This window comes from Antrostomus carolinensis, unplaced genomic scaffold, assembly GCF_000700745.2.
Source record: "Antrostomus carolinensis isolate BGI_N321 unplaced genomic scaffold, ASM70074v2 scaffold15176, whole genome shotgun sequence".
Taxonomy (NCBI): Eukaryota; Metazoa; Chordata; class Aves; order Caprimulgiformes; family Caprimulgidae; genus Antrostomus; species Antrostomus carolinensis.
The window spans coordinates 11,980-28,666 of NW_010319920.1; the positions used below are offsets into that span (position 1 = coordinate 11,980).

A 16,687-nucleotide genomic window follows, 5' to 3' on the forward strand; every position below is an offset into this window, starting at 1 on the left:
TGCCAATGTACAAAACCAGGACTGGAATTTTCAGTGTTGTGCCATGTTGTACTTACACTGAGCTTGATTGTTTGGTATTTGGAATGACAGGGGTTTTTTCTTATGTTTCTTGTATGTGTGCTAACGGTTGTCTCCAGGCTACACCATTTGCTTAATTGAGATCCTGCCTTGGTGCAGAAAGGAGAGACGTACCGTATCTGTGGGTCTGCTTCGTACCACTGGCGGCAGTGGGAACCGTGTCAATAAATTCATTAGGATCTGTAGAAAGATACAGTTTTATTGAATACTAAATAGTGTTCCTTAACAAGGCAAAATAACTCTTCTCTTAATTTCTTTCATTACTTTTCTATTTCCTTTGCTTTTGTCCCCAGCTTTTATCCTCTTATTTTCATAATCATGAGAAGCCAGATTAATCTCAGATATAAAACTACCAAACCAGCTTTGAATTTCTTTGACTGTTCTGACTCTTAATACTTTGAGGCCAGCTATGAGGGCCAGAGACTAACTAGATTTTACCAGCTGAGATATTGTATGGTTCATTAGTTTAGCAGATCCATCTCACATTCAGCCTCAGATGTCCATACGTAAAGACACTTCTATTTGTATCATGGCAGGTATTCATTCACTCATGAACCATCTTATTTTCTTTTTGTATTAGGTATGCTACAGGTCATATTCTTTGCTTCCAATAAAAATCTCTTATTCCTTCTGTAAGTAACTGTGTAATCAAATCCTGAGAAAGTAGGAGGGAATGGACCCAGAAGAAGAGGTTAAAAAGCAATCCTCTACTCAGGGAAGTAAAGCAATAAAAATAGGGTGCACAGCCGGCAAAACTGTGGAGAGGAAAGGAGAGGAGAATAAAAAAAATTAATCTCCAGAGTATAAGACTACAATTGAGGAATGAAAGTAGTTTCAAAGTAGCTGAATAAAAGGGATGGAGAAGTTAAATTAACAAAATGATAAATCCACATGGGCAAACTAGAAAAAGATCAATGAAAACAGATGATAAGCAGAAAAAGCAAAACACACAAAACATTTCTATCTGTAAGCCAGAACAAACAATCAGGATAACAACTCGACATGCTTTTCAAATTTTTGAAGAAAGGAAAATGGCAACAGGAATAGGAAAGAGAACAAACAGTGGAAATGAAGGGCTTGTCTTCGGCTTGTCTTCAACAGTTTCTCTTTCTGTCTGATAATCTGAAAGTTTTGCTGTTCTAAGTGTAAACTAGGCAATATAAATTTACTTTAAAATAAGAGCAAAACATAATTTAATTTGTATCTATTTACATTGTGTATGTGGTATATGGTGGCTTTATTTTAAATAATCTATCTCTGTGGAATCGTAATTTTTACTCTATAGTAGCCAGGTAGACTGCAATGCAGTATCTTGACAGAGAGGTGGCAACTCCGTGCACTGCTGCTCTCGAGAAGGTGGAATGAAGCCTGAGGAGTCCCAACTTTGTACTGACAACAGAGCCTTGTATTGACAACAGAGCATAGGTATTCTCATTTACCTCAACAAGAGTTTCTGTTTCTGGGGCAGGGCAATCTGGTTCGCAACCTTGCTGTCCCCAGTATATTTCTGTATACATGGTAGTAACAAAACATAGGATTGCAATATCCAGGTCACTCACCTGTCCTCATCCATGGAGCAGGAAAATCTCTTTATGCTGGAAAGCAGCAAAAACACCCAGGTAACGTTCAGCTTCAAACTCAGCTGCCTGGATTTCAGAACCTTTAATGATGTGTATGCCTAAATTCCCATTATAGTCGCCGGAGCCTACTTGGCTCAACATGTGCACTTATTTTAGGAAAAGCTGAACAGCTCTCTAGACTAAGTCTGTACTCTAGGCTTAGCTGCCTAAGATCTTTATTGACTATATGGGAGTTCAGACATCATGGCGATGTGTGGACACCTGTGTTTAGGAGCCTGAATCTGCAAGCTAACATCCTGCTCTTCAGGTGACATAGCCTGGGCAGAGCTCTGGGGAGTCCCCTGGGAGCAGGCTAGGTGGACTTGCGACATGCCTGGCAGCTGGGACTCTAGATGCCACTCAAGCCCTGCCGTGGCCATCTTGCACCGGGAGGCTGCATGGTCCCCACCAGTGGTCAGCAGGCTGATGAGCTGGGGTTCATTCTTGTGCTGGGATCAAATGTGCAAGGTGTCTTGTATCATGAAGAACTCAGCAGGTACCATTTTACTGAGGACTGATGGCCATTCTTCTTATGGAAGACAAACATACTGGCTGAAGCCTCTGTGTTTTATAACCCCTGAACACAAAACATCCACCTGTCATTCATCAGGCCTTCATAATTTCTACTAAAAACATAAACTGAACCATTGGAAAAAAAAAAAAAAGGAAATGAAAGGTTAGGTCATTTGTTCTTGTAAGGACTAATTATAAAATCCATGACTGTGTTATTTAACATCCAGTTCACTTCAAGTCTGTTGGCAATGCTCCTTCCTGTGTTTCCTGAATGTGTTTCTACAAACATGTTTTCTGGAGGGGTGAGGGCTGACGCAAGGAGTTTGAAACTCAGCTGAGAGGGGAGAGTTAATTTTTGTACTTAACGATGGCGAGTTATTTGCTGCTGTGTCTACTAGGACCCCTGACTTAAAGGATATTGTCTAGCTTATAAAGTAAAAACAAATGTTACAGGTCAAATTCCTGTTTTCATAATAAACTCTTACCCAAAAAATGAAAAAAAAAAATTACTGAGAAATTAAAAGCACTGGAATTTTCCACGTCAAGCTGATCTGACGCAGAGAGTACAGACTAAAGAGAAGACTTCTTGTGCTTGCGGTTTAAATAGGATGTTAACATTGTCTTCCTAATGTAATCTCTTTCTAGAGTGATAGGATATCATGTTTCTAATTTTAATAACAGGGATGGGTGAGTTGGATCACTAAAATTTAGATTTGGGTTAGGGTGTGGATTTATAGCCCTGCTCCTCCCTGTAAAGGCTGGGACTGCTTGTGTCTGTACTCATCTTTTTAATTAATTTGCAGTAATTAAAGGGCGCTGTGTGGGATGGGGCTAAAGAGAAACACAATTAAAATGTAATGCTTCTCCTTTGGTATCTGCATCCTAATTTATTTCAAACCATCTTCAGTGCTCTGGCGAGTTTAAGTCTTCCTGCATCACAGACTGTACAAGCAGAAATATGCGAGTGAACTGTTGCCAATGGCTCTGAGCAAGCATGGGGCATGTTTCAGATTACACTGTGTTTTCTTGTTCGGATCTGATCTCCTTGCTAGGAGAGGCTGAGAAAGGCAGCTCTAGGGGATTTACTTCTAGCAGTAGCAGCAGCACATGATCCATTAATCGCGTGATTCTCACCACTGAGGACTAATGGGGAGGGTGAAGAAAAAGCAAACACTGCTTTGGAGAAGCAACAGCAGTTTCTTCTGCTCGTGGGGACCCTCCACCAACCGGATGCTTCATGGCTTCTCCCAGGTTAGAAACCTACTGCTGCCCGAACCGGGATGCAGCTACACAGCTAGTGATGAACTTCCAGCCTGAAGTCTTCTGCGGAGTTTGCATTGCTAGTGCCTCCGTCAATCTGCTACTGACCATCCTGCAGCTCCTGCCGAAGAAGGGACAGAGCCCGCGGAAGATGCCCAAAGCCTCCTCCTCTTCCACCATCCTTCTCCTTATCTCCATTTGTGACATCTTTGGTGGCTTAGGTAAGAGGCAGCTTGATGTCCCTCACGCTTGCTGTAGCAGGCTCTTGTTGCTCTGAGGTACAATAGCCAAACGCAGCTGGTGAGTGGACAACAGAGATTTCCGAAGGAAACATAATGTATGTATTCATAGGAAGATTTGCACTAAGTCAGGTCAGAAAATGATGGGCTTTTAGGAGAGAAAGCTCTTTTTAATAGTTATATTTCAGAAGGAAAAGTTCTTGACAAATCTACATGAAAATCTCTGCTTTAAAACAAATCAAAATCTAGAACAGTGTCTGTTTCTCAGAGGAAGGCATAAAAGTGGAGGCAAGGCAGCATATTTAAAACTAAAGCTGCCATCAAACACATAGTCAATCATTAGGACTATATTTGAAAAACAATTCTTACATGTCTTTAAATCCTTTCAGACAAAGTTTGCCATCTTGCATGCATGTCAGCCATTTCTCTGGGCATATCACGTCCACTGCAAATGAATTTGAATTGCAACTGCACACAAATCATGCTGGACACAGGCTTTTGAAATATGAGCGAAGCTCCCTTATCAAGGACAACCTGCTGCCTGGCCCCTGGCTGATAGGCTGGAGGAATAAAACAACACAGAATAAAACAAAACTCATGAGTCAAAATGAAACTAATGTGGCGTCTAAATCTGTCCCGTCAGTCTATGGCATTTACTGCCAAATTAGGTAAAAATTACCATGACACGTGCTATGAAAATACAGGATGATTTTTTTTTTTCTTACAATAACATTTTTTCTTCACATTGGATAACAGAACTAGTGCTTTTTTGTAAGTCTATCTCGCTGCCTGGGAAGGGAGTAGGTTTTTTGATCTTTTCTCCTTTCATACCTAGCCAGGTTCTCTCACAGTACGTAGCAAGTACCAATATTAAAACAAACAATGGAGGGGGAAATAAAGAAAGAGATTAATGGAAAAAGTGTGTGTACATTCACCTGGAAAAGGTCCTTTCAGTCATATGAGTCCAGCAATAGATAGTTATTTTTCTCCCTTTCACTTTCATTGGCAAACTCCAACTATTTATCCGTCATTGTCTTTGAACTAGACCCACTTCAGTGGGTGGGAAACCGTTCTCTCTTGGTGGGAAACCTGGTGGGTTTGTTCTGCTGTATGTTGGTGCTTTAATGTCTATTTTAAGCAAACCCAGAAAACCTCACTAACAAACTGTAAGTTCAATTTTAAAAATGGGTATTGTTCTCACCTAATTGCAAAGTCCTGCTTTGTTCGGTCCTGTGGCAGAGAGGAAAAGAGCTGTTTGTAAAAATGGAGACAGCAAAAAGTGGGCAACGACTTTTTTCTGCAATGAGGGATTATAGAGAAATGAATATTAGCATGTGAATATATACCAGTAAAACTGTAAATAGTTACTGGTTTATGTCAATCTGTTAAATGCTACCCAATTCATTTTAGGGAAGTGTGTGACAGTATTTATAGGTAAGTGAGATTTTAATCTACATAACATTTCAAGTCCCAGCAGCTTCAGCCTCTTGGGGCTACTTTCCCCGAGTGATTACACCGATGTTTAAATAGCGCAGTTGTTCCTGCTCTGCTCCTCTGCAGCCATAGCCTTGCTGTGAACGCACAAAATCTGGGCTGCCATGTGAAATATGTGTCTGGGGAGAAGCATGTGATTCAAATCACGCCAGCAGATTCAAAGCATTAATACATTTTTTTTTTCCTTTAGGTATGATCTTCAGGTCAAGTGTATGGCTCGGCTTCCCAGACTTCATAGCTAACATTTCTGTGGTGAACAGGACCGACATGTGGCCTTCTGCTTTCTGCGTGGGGAGCGCGGTAGGTGCTGAGATCGTCTCCCCTTCCTCCTGCCCCTGGTTGACAACATGGGGAATCTGAAAGGCAAACTGCTGTATCCAAGAGGAAATTCAGCTGTGAGTCAGAGCCTGGATATGATGGTTTCAACCTCTGCCACACCCCTGCGAGAGCATTCATGCCTCCTGCCAAATGCCTGGCTCAGGGCAGGCAGGGTGCTTGGTGCCACACTGTGCCTGTGAGGGTCAGGCTGGTCCCAAGATTTCTGTAGTACTTGCTCCTTGGAGGAGTGCTGGGATAGTGGAGGGTGGACCTGTACCAAAGTCAGGGCTACAGAGGCATAAGGGTACTACAGACATTCCTGAACGGGCTGTGAAACCATGGGCTCAGTTTGCACTGGCCCAGCATCGCTGATGCCCCAGCAGCTCCCTCACACCCACAGCACCAGGGTACCTGCCCACCTCCCCCAGCAGAAATTACAGCCTGTGTGGTGGTGTATTGTGGGGACTGACTGAAACCAGCAGCTCGGGTGGATGAAATTAGCTTTTGTGGTGCGAGAGTGTTTGTTTTAGTCACACAGGGTAAATATACCCGAAGACACAAAGCTGCTGCAGAAGTTCAGTCTCCGCCGTGCAGGATTACAGCTCAGATTGCTGTCTCTATGGGCGTTCAGAGATGACTGCATCTGGCCTAGTCTAATTAAGTATCTTCTGGATTAAAATACACAGAATGAGAAAATGTAAATGCATTGCAAAAGTGCAGATTGAAACTTGGTTTTGAATATTACAATCGCAGTACTGTCTGAGACATATAATGAGTTTACTGTACAAGGAAAAGCCATGGGTTTACCAAAACATAGAGAACGACAAGTAAGAGAGATCATCACTTTACACAAATTCAATAGGAACTTAGGGTGCCCAATGAATTCATGCATGAGCAATAATAGTATTAGCTTTGCCGTTCAAAGTTTGAAATATAGAAAAGGATATGCTGCATGTAAACAAAATTATTCAGCTCTAGTAGTTTTTAAATAAAACAATATGTGCCAAAATGCAACTCACTACTTTATATGCCTATATAATGACAATTTCAGACATCATAGTGTTGTGCTATAGAAGTAAATATCAGTTGTACACATCTATTTAGTTTTATTTCCATCGTATATGTTTAGGTTTTGCTTATTAGATGCAAATATTGATATTTTTCTTTGGGGAAGGGGAAACCAGCAACATCAATATCTTGTAGCAAGAATGTCCTATTCAAAAACCATGTTTCCCTATGTCTTAATTTTCACTTTCTGACCCTTAGCATAAAAAAGAATATTTTTAAACAGTGACAAAGATACTGTATGCAGACTGTTTGGTTTATATTTTTGTCTCAGGTTAGATGGTGAGCAGCATAGCAGTCTACTACAATTTTTATTTTCCCTTTCCTGGGCTCCAGCAAAATGCTGTAGTTTGAGTAATTTCCTAAATTTAGATTTAATGATATTGGAATTTAAAATAACCCTCCTTCCACTCACTTCCCCTAACACATTCTCATGTGAGTTAATAAAATATTTCTGATTTTATTTTATTTTTCTTTTAGTACTATTGTTTGATTTCACTTACCCACAAGCCAATACAAACTCCAAATAGTGAGGCCTTCAGACATCTCCTTTGAATAACACCCTCCGGTTTGCAGAGGGTTACTCTCTGAGGTACTGTAGCAAAATGTGTCATTTTGCAAAAAAGTGAGGTAGCACATGAAGATTCTGGGTTTAGGTGCATCTGATTTATATTATTTTTGGAGACAGTTTTGTCTGTGTTGAATTTTCCGAGTGGAAAGGCCCCTCGGTTTATTTTTGTATGTGTGTGTGCATATAGTAATTTGTGCATTTTTTTTAACTGTAGATATGTAAAAATGTAGATGAAGTTACATGATGAGTGCTATGGATAAAGTGCATTACAAGGAAACCTGAAATTTTATTTTCTGACTCCTGTGCACTAGAAAAATGTTAGTGCACTCCTGTTCACTAGCAAAAGATGTGCGCTAGCAATGTGTTTGAATTAAATACTGGATGATTAATGTTACAAATGACTAGAGGCAGGGCCTACACCCATGGTGGAAGGCAATATTTCCCAAATTATTTACCTTTTAGAGGAAGGAATGGTATTTCTGTATTCACTGCCGTTTGTCTCAGTAACATGTATGTTGGCTTCCAGCTGTAAAATGATGCTACCATGGAGCCATGATAAACAATATTTAGTTAAGAACTGAAAGAGGTCTCAGAGGGAAGGTAATCTGAATATTAAAATAGTCCCAGACTATTACAAAAAGCCAGCTGCTCTGGGGAAGAAATTTGGAATTTATAAACAGCGGCACAGAAAGGTCACTTATCTTATAGAGGCTCATGAGAAAAATGCATAGGGTCAGCTCACGAACACTGTGGAATTTAACTTGACTTGAACCTGTTTCCTTTGGATTTTTATTGAAGAAATCAGTCAGGGAGTTCAGTATGGATAATTTTTCCAGAAAGTGAGTGATATTTTTGTTAATGGCCTTTTTTTTCTTAATAACCATTCTCTGAATTGAGTTCTTGTACATGGAGAAAACACCCATCACATGCAGAACCACAATGTGTAGGCACACTGTGGTGATGACTGACCACAGTTATATTTTCATGCCTCAGCTACTGAGAAACTACTAAAATTTTAACCTAAAATTAAAATATCCTCACTCTAAATTTGTTATTTAAGGATTTTAGTTTGAGCTTGACTCATGACATTGAGGGTTAGGTCTGGAAAGGTAAATAACAGGTTTTCTAAGCAACAGAATAAGCTACAAAAATAAATGCTGTTCAGTTAACCTATGACTTGATTTCAAGTAAGATTTCATACTTCACAATCTCAGCTGGAAAATGCTCACATATGAAGAACAAATCACCAGCCTAAAGGTTTGAGTCCCTCCCCTGCCCCAAGTGGTACTTGAGAAGCAGCTGTGACATTTGGCATATTTTTCCCTGCAGATGTGGATCCAGCTGTTATATAGTGCTGGCTTCTGGTGGTTGTTTTGCTACGCCGTTGATTCTTACTTGGTGGTAAGAAGATCAGCTGGACTGAGGTACCAGAGTTAGAGCTCTGAATTTGTTATTTTCCTGCCAACACCGTATGTCCATGTTTGACTGCGCCTATCTAAATGTTTAAGTGAAGCTTGTACAAACATCTGATGTTCATATGGTTACCAGGTAATGATATGGATGAGCGGTGTGCTAAGTGCTTCAATTGCCAGGGTGGTTTATTTGACTGTTTGACTCCCTTCTTAAGTTTTAATCCCTTAATTTGATCTCTGCAGGAGAAATGAAGGATGCAGGAGTTCCTTCTGGAGAGTTGAGCATTAGGGAAAAGCTTTCCACCATACAGGTTGGAGGACACAGGGCTTCTGTGTGCAAGCCTGAACAACCACTTTGGATCATCCTTTATCTGAAGGGACCCCACCTGCTTACCTTAGTTCAATGTGCTATCAGTGTTGTTCTGCACCATTCCATAGCTGTAAAGCTCTGTTTCAGGGAGGGCCCTACCTTTATGTTGCAAGGTGGAAAGTGTATGGTTTAGTATCTTTAATTAAACCTGTCCTGTTTGGTGCCTGCAGTACGATTGTGCTGTACCACATGATGACATGGGGCCTCGCAGTGATGCTCTGCGTGGAGGGGATCACACTGCTTTACTACCCTTCTCTCTCCAGGTAAGCAGAGCTCTGAGAACAATCTGCAAAATCATAGCACTCTCTGGACATTTGAATATCTTTTGGTCAGATTTAGAGACAGACAACCAAATGTTGGACTTTTTTGTTCCCTGACAAACATGTCCCACTGGGTTTTGGAGGGCACTGAAGAAATATGCCTGGCAATACAGGCACTTGGGTGTGCTGCAGGGTGATAGAAGTTGTGACAGAGCTTCTGCTGTGAGCCACTGTTCTCCCACTCCTGGTTTCAGCTTTATATTTGTCCCTTTAAATTCCAGAAAAATGCACAGATGGTGCATTAATAACTTGGTGTCCCATGTGAACTGGTGGTGAAGGTCTGTGAATTAAAAGTTTAGCATCTGTTTGCTTCATTCCTTTGATTTTTTTAAGTTAAAGGTGACATATGTAAATTAGCCAGAACTGTCAGATGTGAAAAAAAAATCCATAAGCTGTTAATGTTTTCTTCCTAGCTGTGAAAATGGCTTGGAGCATGCAATCCCACATTATATCACAACCTATGCCCCACTCCTGCTAGTGCTGGTGGTCAACCCAATCCTGTTTAGGAGAACAGTAGCAGCAGGTATGTTCCTAGCCGCCAACATGAATCAGTATGTGTTATTTAGCAACATAACAATAATGTAAAAAGTCAAGCCTGTGTATTCAGTGATGTGGGATAGCTCCTCATTAAATCATAAAGATATAGCAGAGGGTAGGAGGGAATTGCCTATTGAAATGAAGATACCATCTGGATGGGAAATTTGCCCTAGAGACACACTCTGATGACATACTCAAGCTATGCTGTTATAAACCTCTGCTACAGGTTGGCAAAGGTGTTTCTGTGTTATTAAATTACTCTTGATTTACAGTATTTTAGGCAGTGTATAGTAGATACTCAACTCTACCATGTATTGGTACCACTCTGGTTTTGTAAATGTAATGTATTCTGGTTTAAGGATAATATTGGTGAGATCTGAATGTTGTTTTAACTTCTTGCCAGCCCTGGAGCTAAAAAAATAATGAAGTATGATCAGAATTTTGTCACTCTTGATTCTTATATTATGAAACAGATGGGAATGGTACACAATTCAGATGGGATCTCGAAGTCCCCATTTAATTTATTATCTAGTGCTTTGAAGAAATGAGACTGAAAAAAAGCCACAGATTCAACGTATTCTTAACATGTCATATGAACAGTTCTAGATGTTTGCAGTACCTGAGTTAATGTCATCTACACACTGAAAATGCAAAAACAGCAACAGAAGGCCTTGTATTCTCAGTTCAGTCTTCATCTATCTACCCTGCATCCCTCAGTAATACACATTTTCAAGGGAACAGTTGTTTTTTTAGTAAGTTTTTCCTATAAAAAGTTACTCTTTTTATGGCAAAATACACACTGAGTATATTTGTGTTTACGCATACGTATAGTCCTTATGACATCTGAAAAGCATGTGGCAGAACTGTCTATTTTTGCTGACATTACACTTTCAAGTTTTAGAGGTGTAGACAATGCTGTATCAATTGCACAATGAAATATATTGCGCATAATAAAATAGAATGTGTTCTGTTTTAGTCTAAACATCACATAACAAATATGTAATTCTATCACACATTATATAGAAGTTGTAAGCACCACCTTTTTGTTATAAAAGTACATTCACCATACTATTGTCTATTTTCAGTGGGATTGAGAGAAGAAAAAACAGCTACTGGGATGTCACCCATTTTCGGAATCCATAATGGATGTACTTGTTTTCCTTTAGTATTAGGCTTCATGTGAGATTCCTTGATAATAGTTCTTCCAGCTTCTGAACTGCTGCTGGAGACAAATCCATTCGTTGCTTTGTTCCCTCTTTACAGACATCTATCTTCCGGATCCTCGTGCCTGTAATTAACAAGATACACATATATTAATGAACATGGTTGAATATTTTACAGTTGCTTCCTTATTGAAAGGGAGACAAGGGATTTACACAGAGAATGAGAGACGTCTGGGGACAGAGATCCAGATCCGCTTCTTCAAAATTATGCTGGTATTCATTATTTGGTAAGAGGTGCATGATTTTGTTTTAAACTGCCTTTTTCCCAGCTGGAGAGGATCAGGGACAAGAATAGAGTCTGATGGGTTGCTTCATTTGTTTGTCTTTATGTTTGGAAGGGAAGGTGTCTAAGGAAGAAGCAGTTCTAAACTAGTTCACATAGTAGCTGAATCACTCATGTAGCATGACAAGGCTGTGAGGAAATGATACAAATGTTTAACCAACAGGAAAACAATAACCCCAAGAAACAATAGCAAAAAAAAAAGGGGGGGTTAAGCATAGACTAAAGCTGCCTGGAAGAGCAGCTCCCCAGAACTGTGGACTGATACATGGCTTTCTGTATTCAAGATTTCTCAGAGCCTCTTCTCACCAAACACGTCACTGAAAACCTGCAGTAAATACACTTCTGTGGTGGTTAGACCCACAGTGGGACCATGTGGTCCAGCACTCACTCCCCCCAGCTGGTGAGATGGGATGGGAGTCACAACAAAGGGGGCACGGGATTAGGAATGAAGGACAGGGATGGCTCAGTCACCAGTTATGGTCACAGGCAAAACAGACTCAAACTTGGGGAAGAAAAATCAATTTAATTCATTGCCATTTCATCTAAGTAAAGCAATGAGACATGACAACCACATCTTACAACACCTTCCCCACACCCCTCCCTTCTTCTCAAATCACTTTGCTCCTGATTTCTCTACCTTCCCCCCACAGCAGCCCAGGGGGGCAGGGAATGGGGGTTCAGTCAGTTCACCTCTGCCGCTCTTCATCAGGAACAAGATGTTCCAAAGCTTCCCATGGAGTCACGGACCTCTTCGGGCTCAGCTCCCAGTTCCGTCATGGGGACATCCACAGGCTACAGGGGACTTTGGCTTCTCCTACTCCATTCAGAAGAACTGGGTGTGGGTCTCTGTCTTTCTCTGGCAACAAAGCTCTCTCTCTCTGTCTGTCTGTCCTTTGTTTAGGCCGATTGTCTTCTTTTGTTCTGGTCAACGGTCTCTCCTCCAGGTACCACACCTTCTTCTTTTCAGGACAGTCCTTCCCCTCACAAATATGGATTCACAGAGGCGTTTCCCTAGTGCTCATTGGCCCAGCCTGGGCTGAGAGTCTCTGCCTTGGAGCCAGGGGAGCTTTTTGCTCTCACAAGGTGGCCCTTCTGCCACTACCAAAAAAACACCCCCTCCCGTCCCCCAACACATGCACACAAACCCAACAGAGCTTCTCAGACTGCCTTCTGCCTTCATGGCCCTGATTATGACTGTATAATGCAGCTGCCTCTGTAGTCTGCAGATCTCAAGTGTGTGAAAAAAAGCATGGATATCCACTGGAATAAAGGACTATATGCCGGAAAAGAAATCACTATATGATTGCATGTGACATTTCTGATAATGTAATTATTTTTTTTTTATATTCCACCTTCCTCCATGAAAACAGTACTTTGGGGTAGGACAAGAAAGAGAGAGGGAGAAAAGGAGGGAGAGAGAAAGGGAAGTGCAGAAGGAGGGAGGGTGCACACCTCATCCCAGAATCCCTGCGCCTCCGCTCTGGCAGCACCATCCAGTGGAGTGGTGACTGGAACTGGAGGCACTGGACACACACAGCAAAACTGAGCTGCAGTAGGGTCTGCTTTTGGAGGAAATGGTTTTTACTGCAATCTCACAATTATCACACAGCAATAAAGGCACTAGAAGAAGTGATGATCCACTCTACAAGGGTCTGTGCGATGACCTAGCAAGAAGTAGTCACTGCTGTGAAGTGTTTACTACCTACGTGGGTAACACAAGTGACAGAGGGAGGAAATAAATGGTCCTGGAGTAGTGAAATAACTTGGCTAAATTTATCAGTTTGTACTGCTGCTTAATTTTTTTATATGCAGGTAAGCTAACGTATGTTACATTGATTTAAAAGGACAAGTAGGGAGAAAGGCTGCCTTTTTATCTTCTCCTAGAGGCTACACACGAGAGCACTCTGGAGGGAAACAATTGTCTTTTCTTGGGGAATTACGGAGTTTGCTTGGCTCAAGAGAGAGGTTTCTAGCGCGAAGGGTGGGGTAGCCAGCGGGAGAGAGGGAGAGAGATGACAGCAATGAACAGGCCAGCAGCATGGCTTCCTGGAAATTGTTGAAATAACGAGGAACAGAGAGCAAAGAAGCCAGACTTCCAGGGTTGTGAAAAGTGAGCCTTATTCTGGAGCCCAGAGGCACCACAGAAGTGCGTTGCAACCTAAGGAACAGTGGCCAGCTTGCTGGTCTGGGAGCAAGCACAAAAGAAATCACCAGTTCCCGAAGGACACAGAGGGAACATTTGTTTATTTCCATTCTGTCTCATTCTGGGCTTTCTTATTAAAAAAAATATAAAACATAAGCTTTAGAGTGTAAAAACTCTCTCAAAGGGAAAGTCTGAGGCAGTCCCATCTCAGAAGCTTAGGGAAGATGTCCTTCCATCCCAGAGGTCAAATATGAGATGAGTTAGTCAAAGACAGCAGGTTGGGACAACATGGGGTAGAAAAGATTCCTGCAGATTTGGAAGGGGAGAGCAGGAGGTTTTCCACTGTAATAAAAATAATAATTGCAGAAAGGACATGTATAAAGCCCTTTAGAAAGTACGACATGGATACTGATAATTTCCTTTCTGACACAGCAGTCAAACTATAAAGTAACATGGACTGACTGTTTAGAAGTAATAAAAAGTTACAGCATTTACTATAAACTTTGTTCAGCATGGAATATTCTCAGTTTCTTTCATAGGGTGAGGTTTGATTATGATTATGCTTATTTGGAAACAGAAATTACCTTTATTACAAGAAGTTGATGGCATTTTCAAGGATTTTAAAGTCAGCCTTAGTTTTGTTTTGTACTTTTATTTATGTACATTTTTAAAATCTGCTGCAATCTAACCCTGAAATTGTAACCTGAGCTAGAGTTTCTGCAGCCTTTTACAACACCCAAGTGCATATTTGGTTGCCTTATCTGTGAGCACTGTGCTTTCAAGACACAAGCAACAGAAGTCAGCGTGTATGGTGTTCCCACTATGGATCACAGTTGTTCATCATCTCAATTTTATCCAGCAATTTACTGTTCTGCAGCAAGCTCAAATGATCCGGTTCTTTTTTGCTTGTTTTTTATATTGATTGATTTGTCTAGGTCTGGGCTAGCAGTTAAGTGTCTGGCTTTTGATCTGAGAGACCTACTGGTCCCTTCAGGTTGTGACTTAACATGAAAAAAAAAATCTCACTCTCCTTATTAGTGATATTAATTTCTATAATTTAAAAGTAAAGCATATTTTACATATACATACACATATATATCTATAATTGTCTTGTTCTCTTCTTTATTCCTGCAATAGCTGGTCATCCAATATCATCAATGAGAGCCTTTTGTTCTACCTTGAAATGCAGCCAGATATTAATGAAATGCCCCTGAAAAACATCAGAAGTGCTGCACTGATCACGTGGATTATAATGGTAGGTCAGCAGTGACATTGCTTAGGCTTAGAAATTACTCCTATAAGATGGGTGGAACAGTACCAGTGTAGTGGGCAGTCTATGATTCTGGGGGATATAAACACTCTGAAGATAAAGGAAGAAAAAGCAGAAAGTAAGAGGGAGAAAAGAGTGGTCACTAAGAGTGCTTTTCACATATAAACTTTGCAAAAAATGTAGCAAAGACCAACTTTTTCTCCCGTTTACTGGAGTATGCATTCTCTCTGTGAGTGATTGCTACTCATTTTAAGATCCAAAACAGGCCACTACAATGATTTCTAGTTTAACCTTGCTAACCTCTGCCATAATGCAAGCTATGAAGCTTTAGCTCATGATTCCTGAAGGTTTTCCAGTAAAATGGGCATTTTCTGGTAATTGTGTTTGTAACTAGGGTTTTCTTTATTATAAAGAATAGTTGCATCTTATATCATGACATCTGGATAATTATCTGGGGACAAATACATGAAAATTCTTGAAAGCAATGCACCAAAAAAATAGCTGTAAAATGCTGGCCTCTTACTGTACCCTACCCTCTTTTCTCCTTTTGGAATATTTGACAAGAGATTTTTCAAAGGTGATATTGCAGGTTTCTTTTCCAAGAGAATTTATTCTGGGGCTATTAAATACCTGTAAGGCCTGAGCATGCTTTGTGTAGTTAAGGCCTTGAGCCGTTTTGTATTGAAGGGTTAAGCAACGCAACTGATTTGATACAACTTCCTCCTCCTCTGATAAGGAGTGAAGACATTCATGTGACAGGGATCTTGCTCCTGCTCATTTGCAAAGCAAGAGGTCTTTGAACCTGCTCAAGAACTGAGCTGTTTTTTAAATTGGCTGTAAAAATAATTTGCTCTTTTCTCATGAGAAAAATGGAAACAGCTAAAGCCATTTACTTGCCAAGCATCCCATGGCACTGGGAACAGAGACTATTTTTTTAGAAATCACTTGAGATTTTTGTTTTCAGTGTCTCTCCCCATTTTCCATCCCACTTTGATGGACATTTTCTCAGGCTCAGGAATCTGCAGCAATTCCAGACAGATCAATTCTTGCTAATTTAAAAAACTTGACTGTGTGCACTAGTGTCTACTCTCATATATTTGACTTGGCTCCTAGTGAAAAATGCAATACTTGCTTTTGTGAATAAAAAAGTCTAGAGCCTGTGGGGAATGTTAAAAACACACCAGGGGCTTGACCAGCTAAAATTCATGCTAGAAAACCATTTGGTGCTTACTGTTTACTGAGGTGGCCTTGGCATATTGGAACAACAGGTCGTGGTATTTCACTCTGACTTGTTTGTAACTGCAATGGGAACAACATACACTTATTTGCATGCAGATAGCATCTTATAAAGAAAGACAGCACTTGTTCAGTGAAAGGGAAGTTGTTAATGCATGCGAAATGTTTTGCTGGAGTTCAAAATGAAGCCTTGCTTGTGTAACACCTGTTGCACTTCTCTTTCCTAGGGGGTTCTTAATCCAATGCAAGGCTTCCTCTTCACATTAGCTTTCTACGGCTGGACAGGATGGAGAGTGGACCTGAAATGGCGGAAGAGGGAAATACCTTGGGAATCGTTGTCCTCATCAACTGTGGGTGATAATGCCTATCCCTCACCAGTGAACTACCAAAGCAACATCCATGATTCAAAGAAGATATCAACAACTGACAGCCAGCAGACTGATGAGGCTATAAGCATGTTGTCTGAAGGTAACACAAGCGGTGATGACAGGTTAACCAGGAGCTCTCCCATCTACCAAGGCTGGTAGTTTATAGGTGCAGAGCTGGATCCCACTTCTGTTGTCAAGACTCATAAAACCACATCACTGTGTGAACCGTTGCGTACTCTGGAATTAGGTTTGTGCCCAGTGGCTTGGTGGCATTTCCTATAACTTGTGTGTATGTGTGAGAGAGCATGGGAGACAGAGAGAAATTACAGTTTATGTCTTCATTTGCCTTATGGGAGAGGGGTTAAAAG

General features: G+C 40.8%; 1 protein-coding gene across 1 annotated transcript; it reads left to right on the top strand.

Annotated features, from left to right (window-relative positions):
- The first annotated feature begins 3,386 nt into the window (after nt 1–3,386).
- Nucleotides 3,387–16,478, top strand: GPR143 (G protein-coupled receptor 143). The gene is made up of 8 exons (XM_010169445.1): nt 3,387–3,691; nt 5,394–5,503; nt 8,487–8,581; nt 9,110–9,202; nt 9,673–9,782; nt 11,138–11,246; nt 14,583–14,700; nt 16,179–16,478. Exons 1-8 carry the CDS (start codon nt 3,448–3,450, stop codon nt 16,476–16,478), a joined length of 1,179 nt encoding a protein of 392 aa, XP_010167747.1. The 5' UTR covers nt 3,387–3,447.
- Nucleotides 16,479–16,687: the final 209 nt, after the last annotated feature.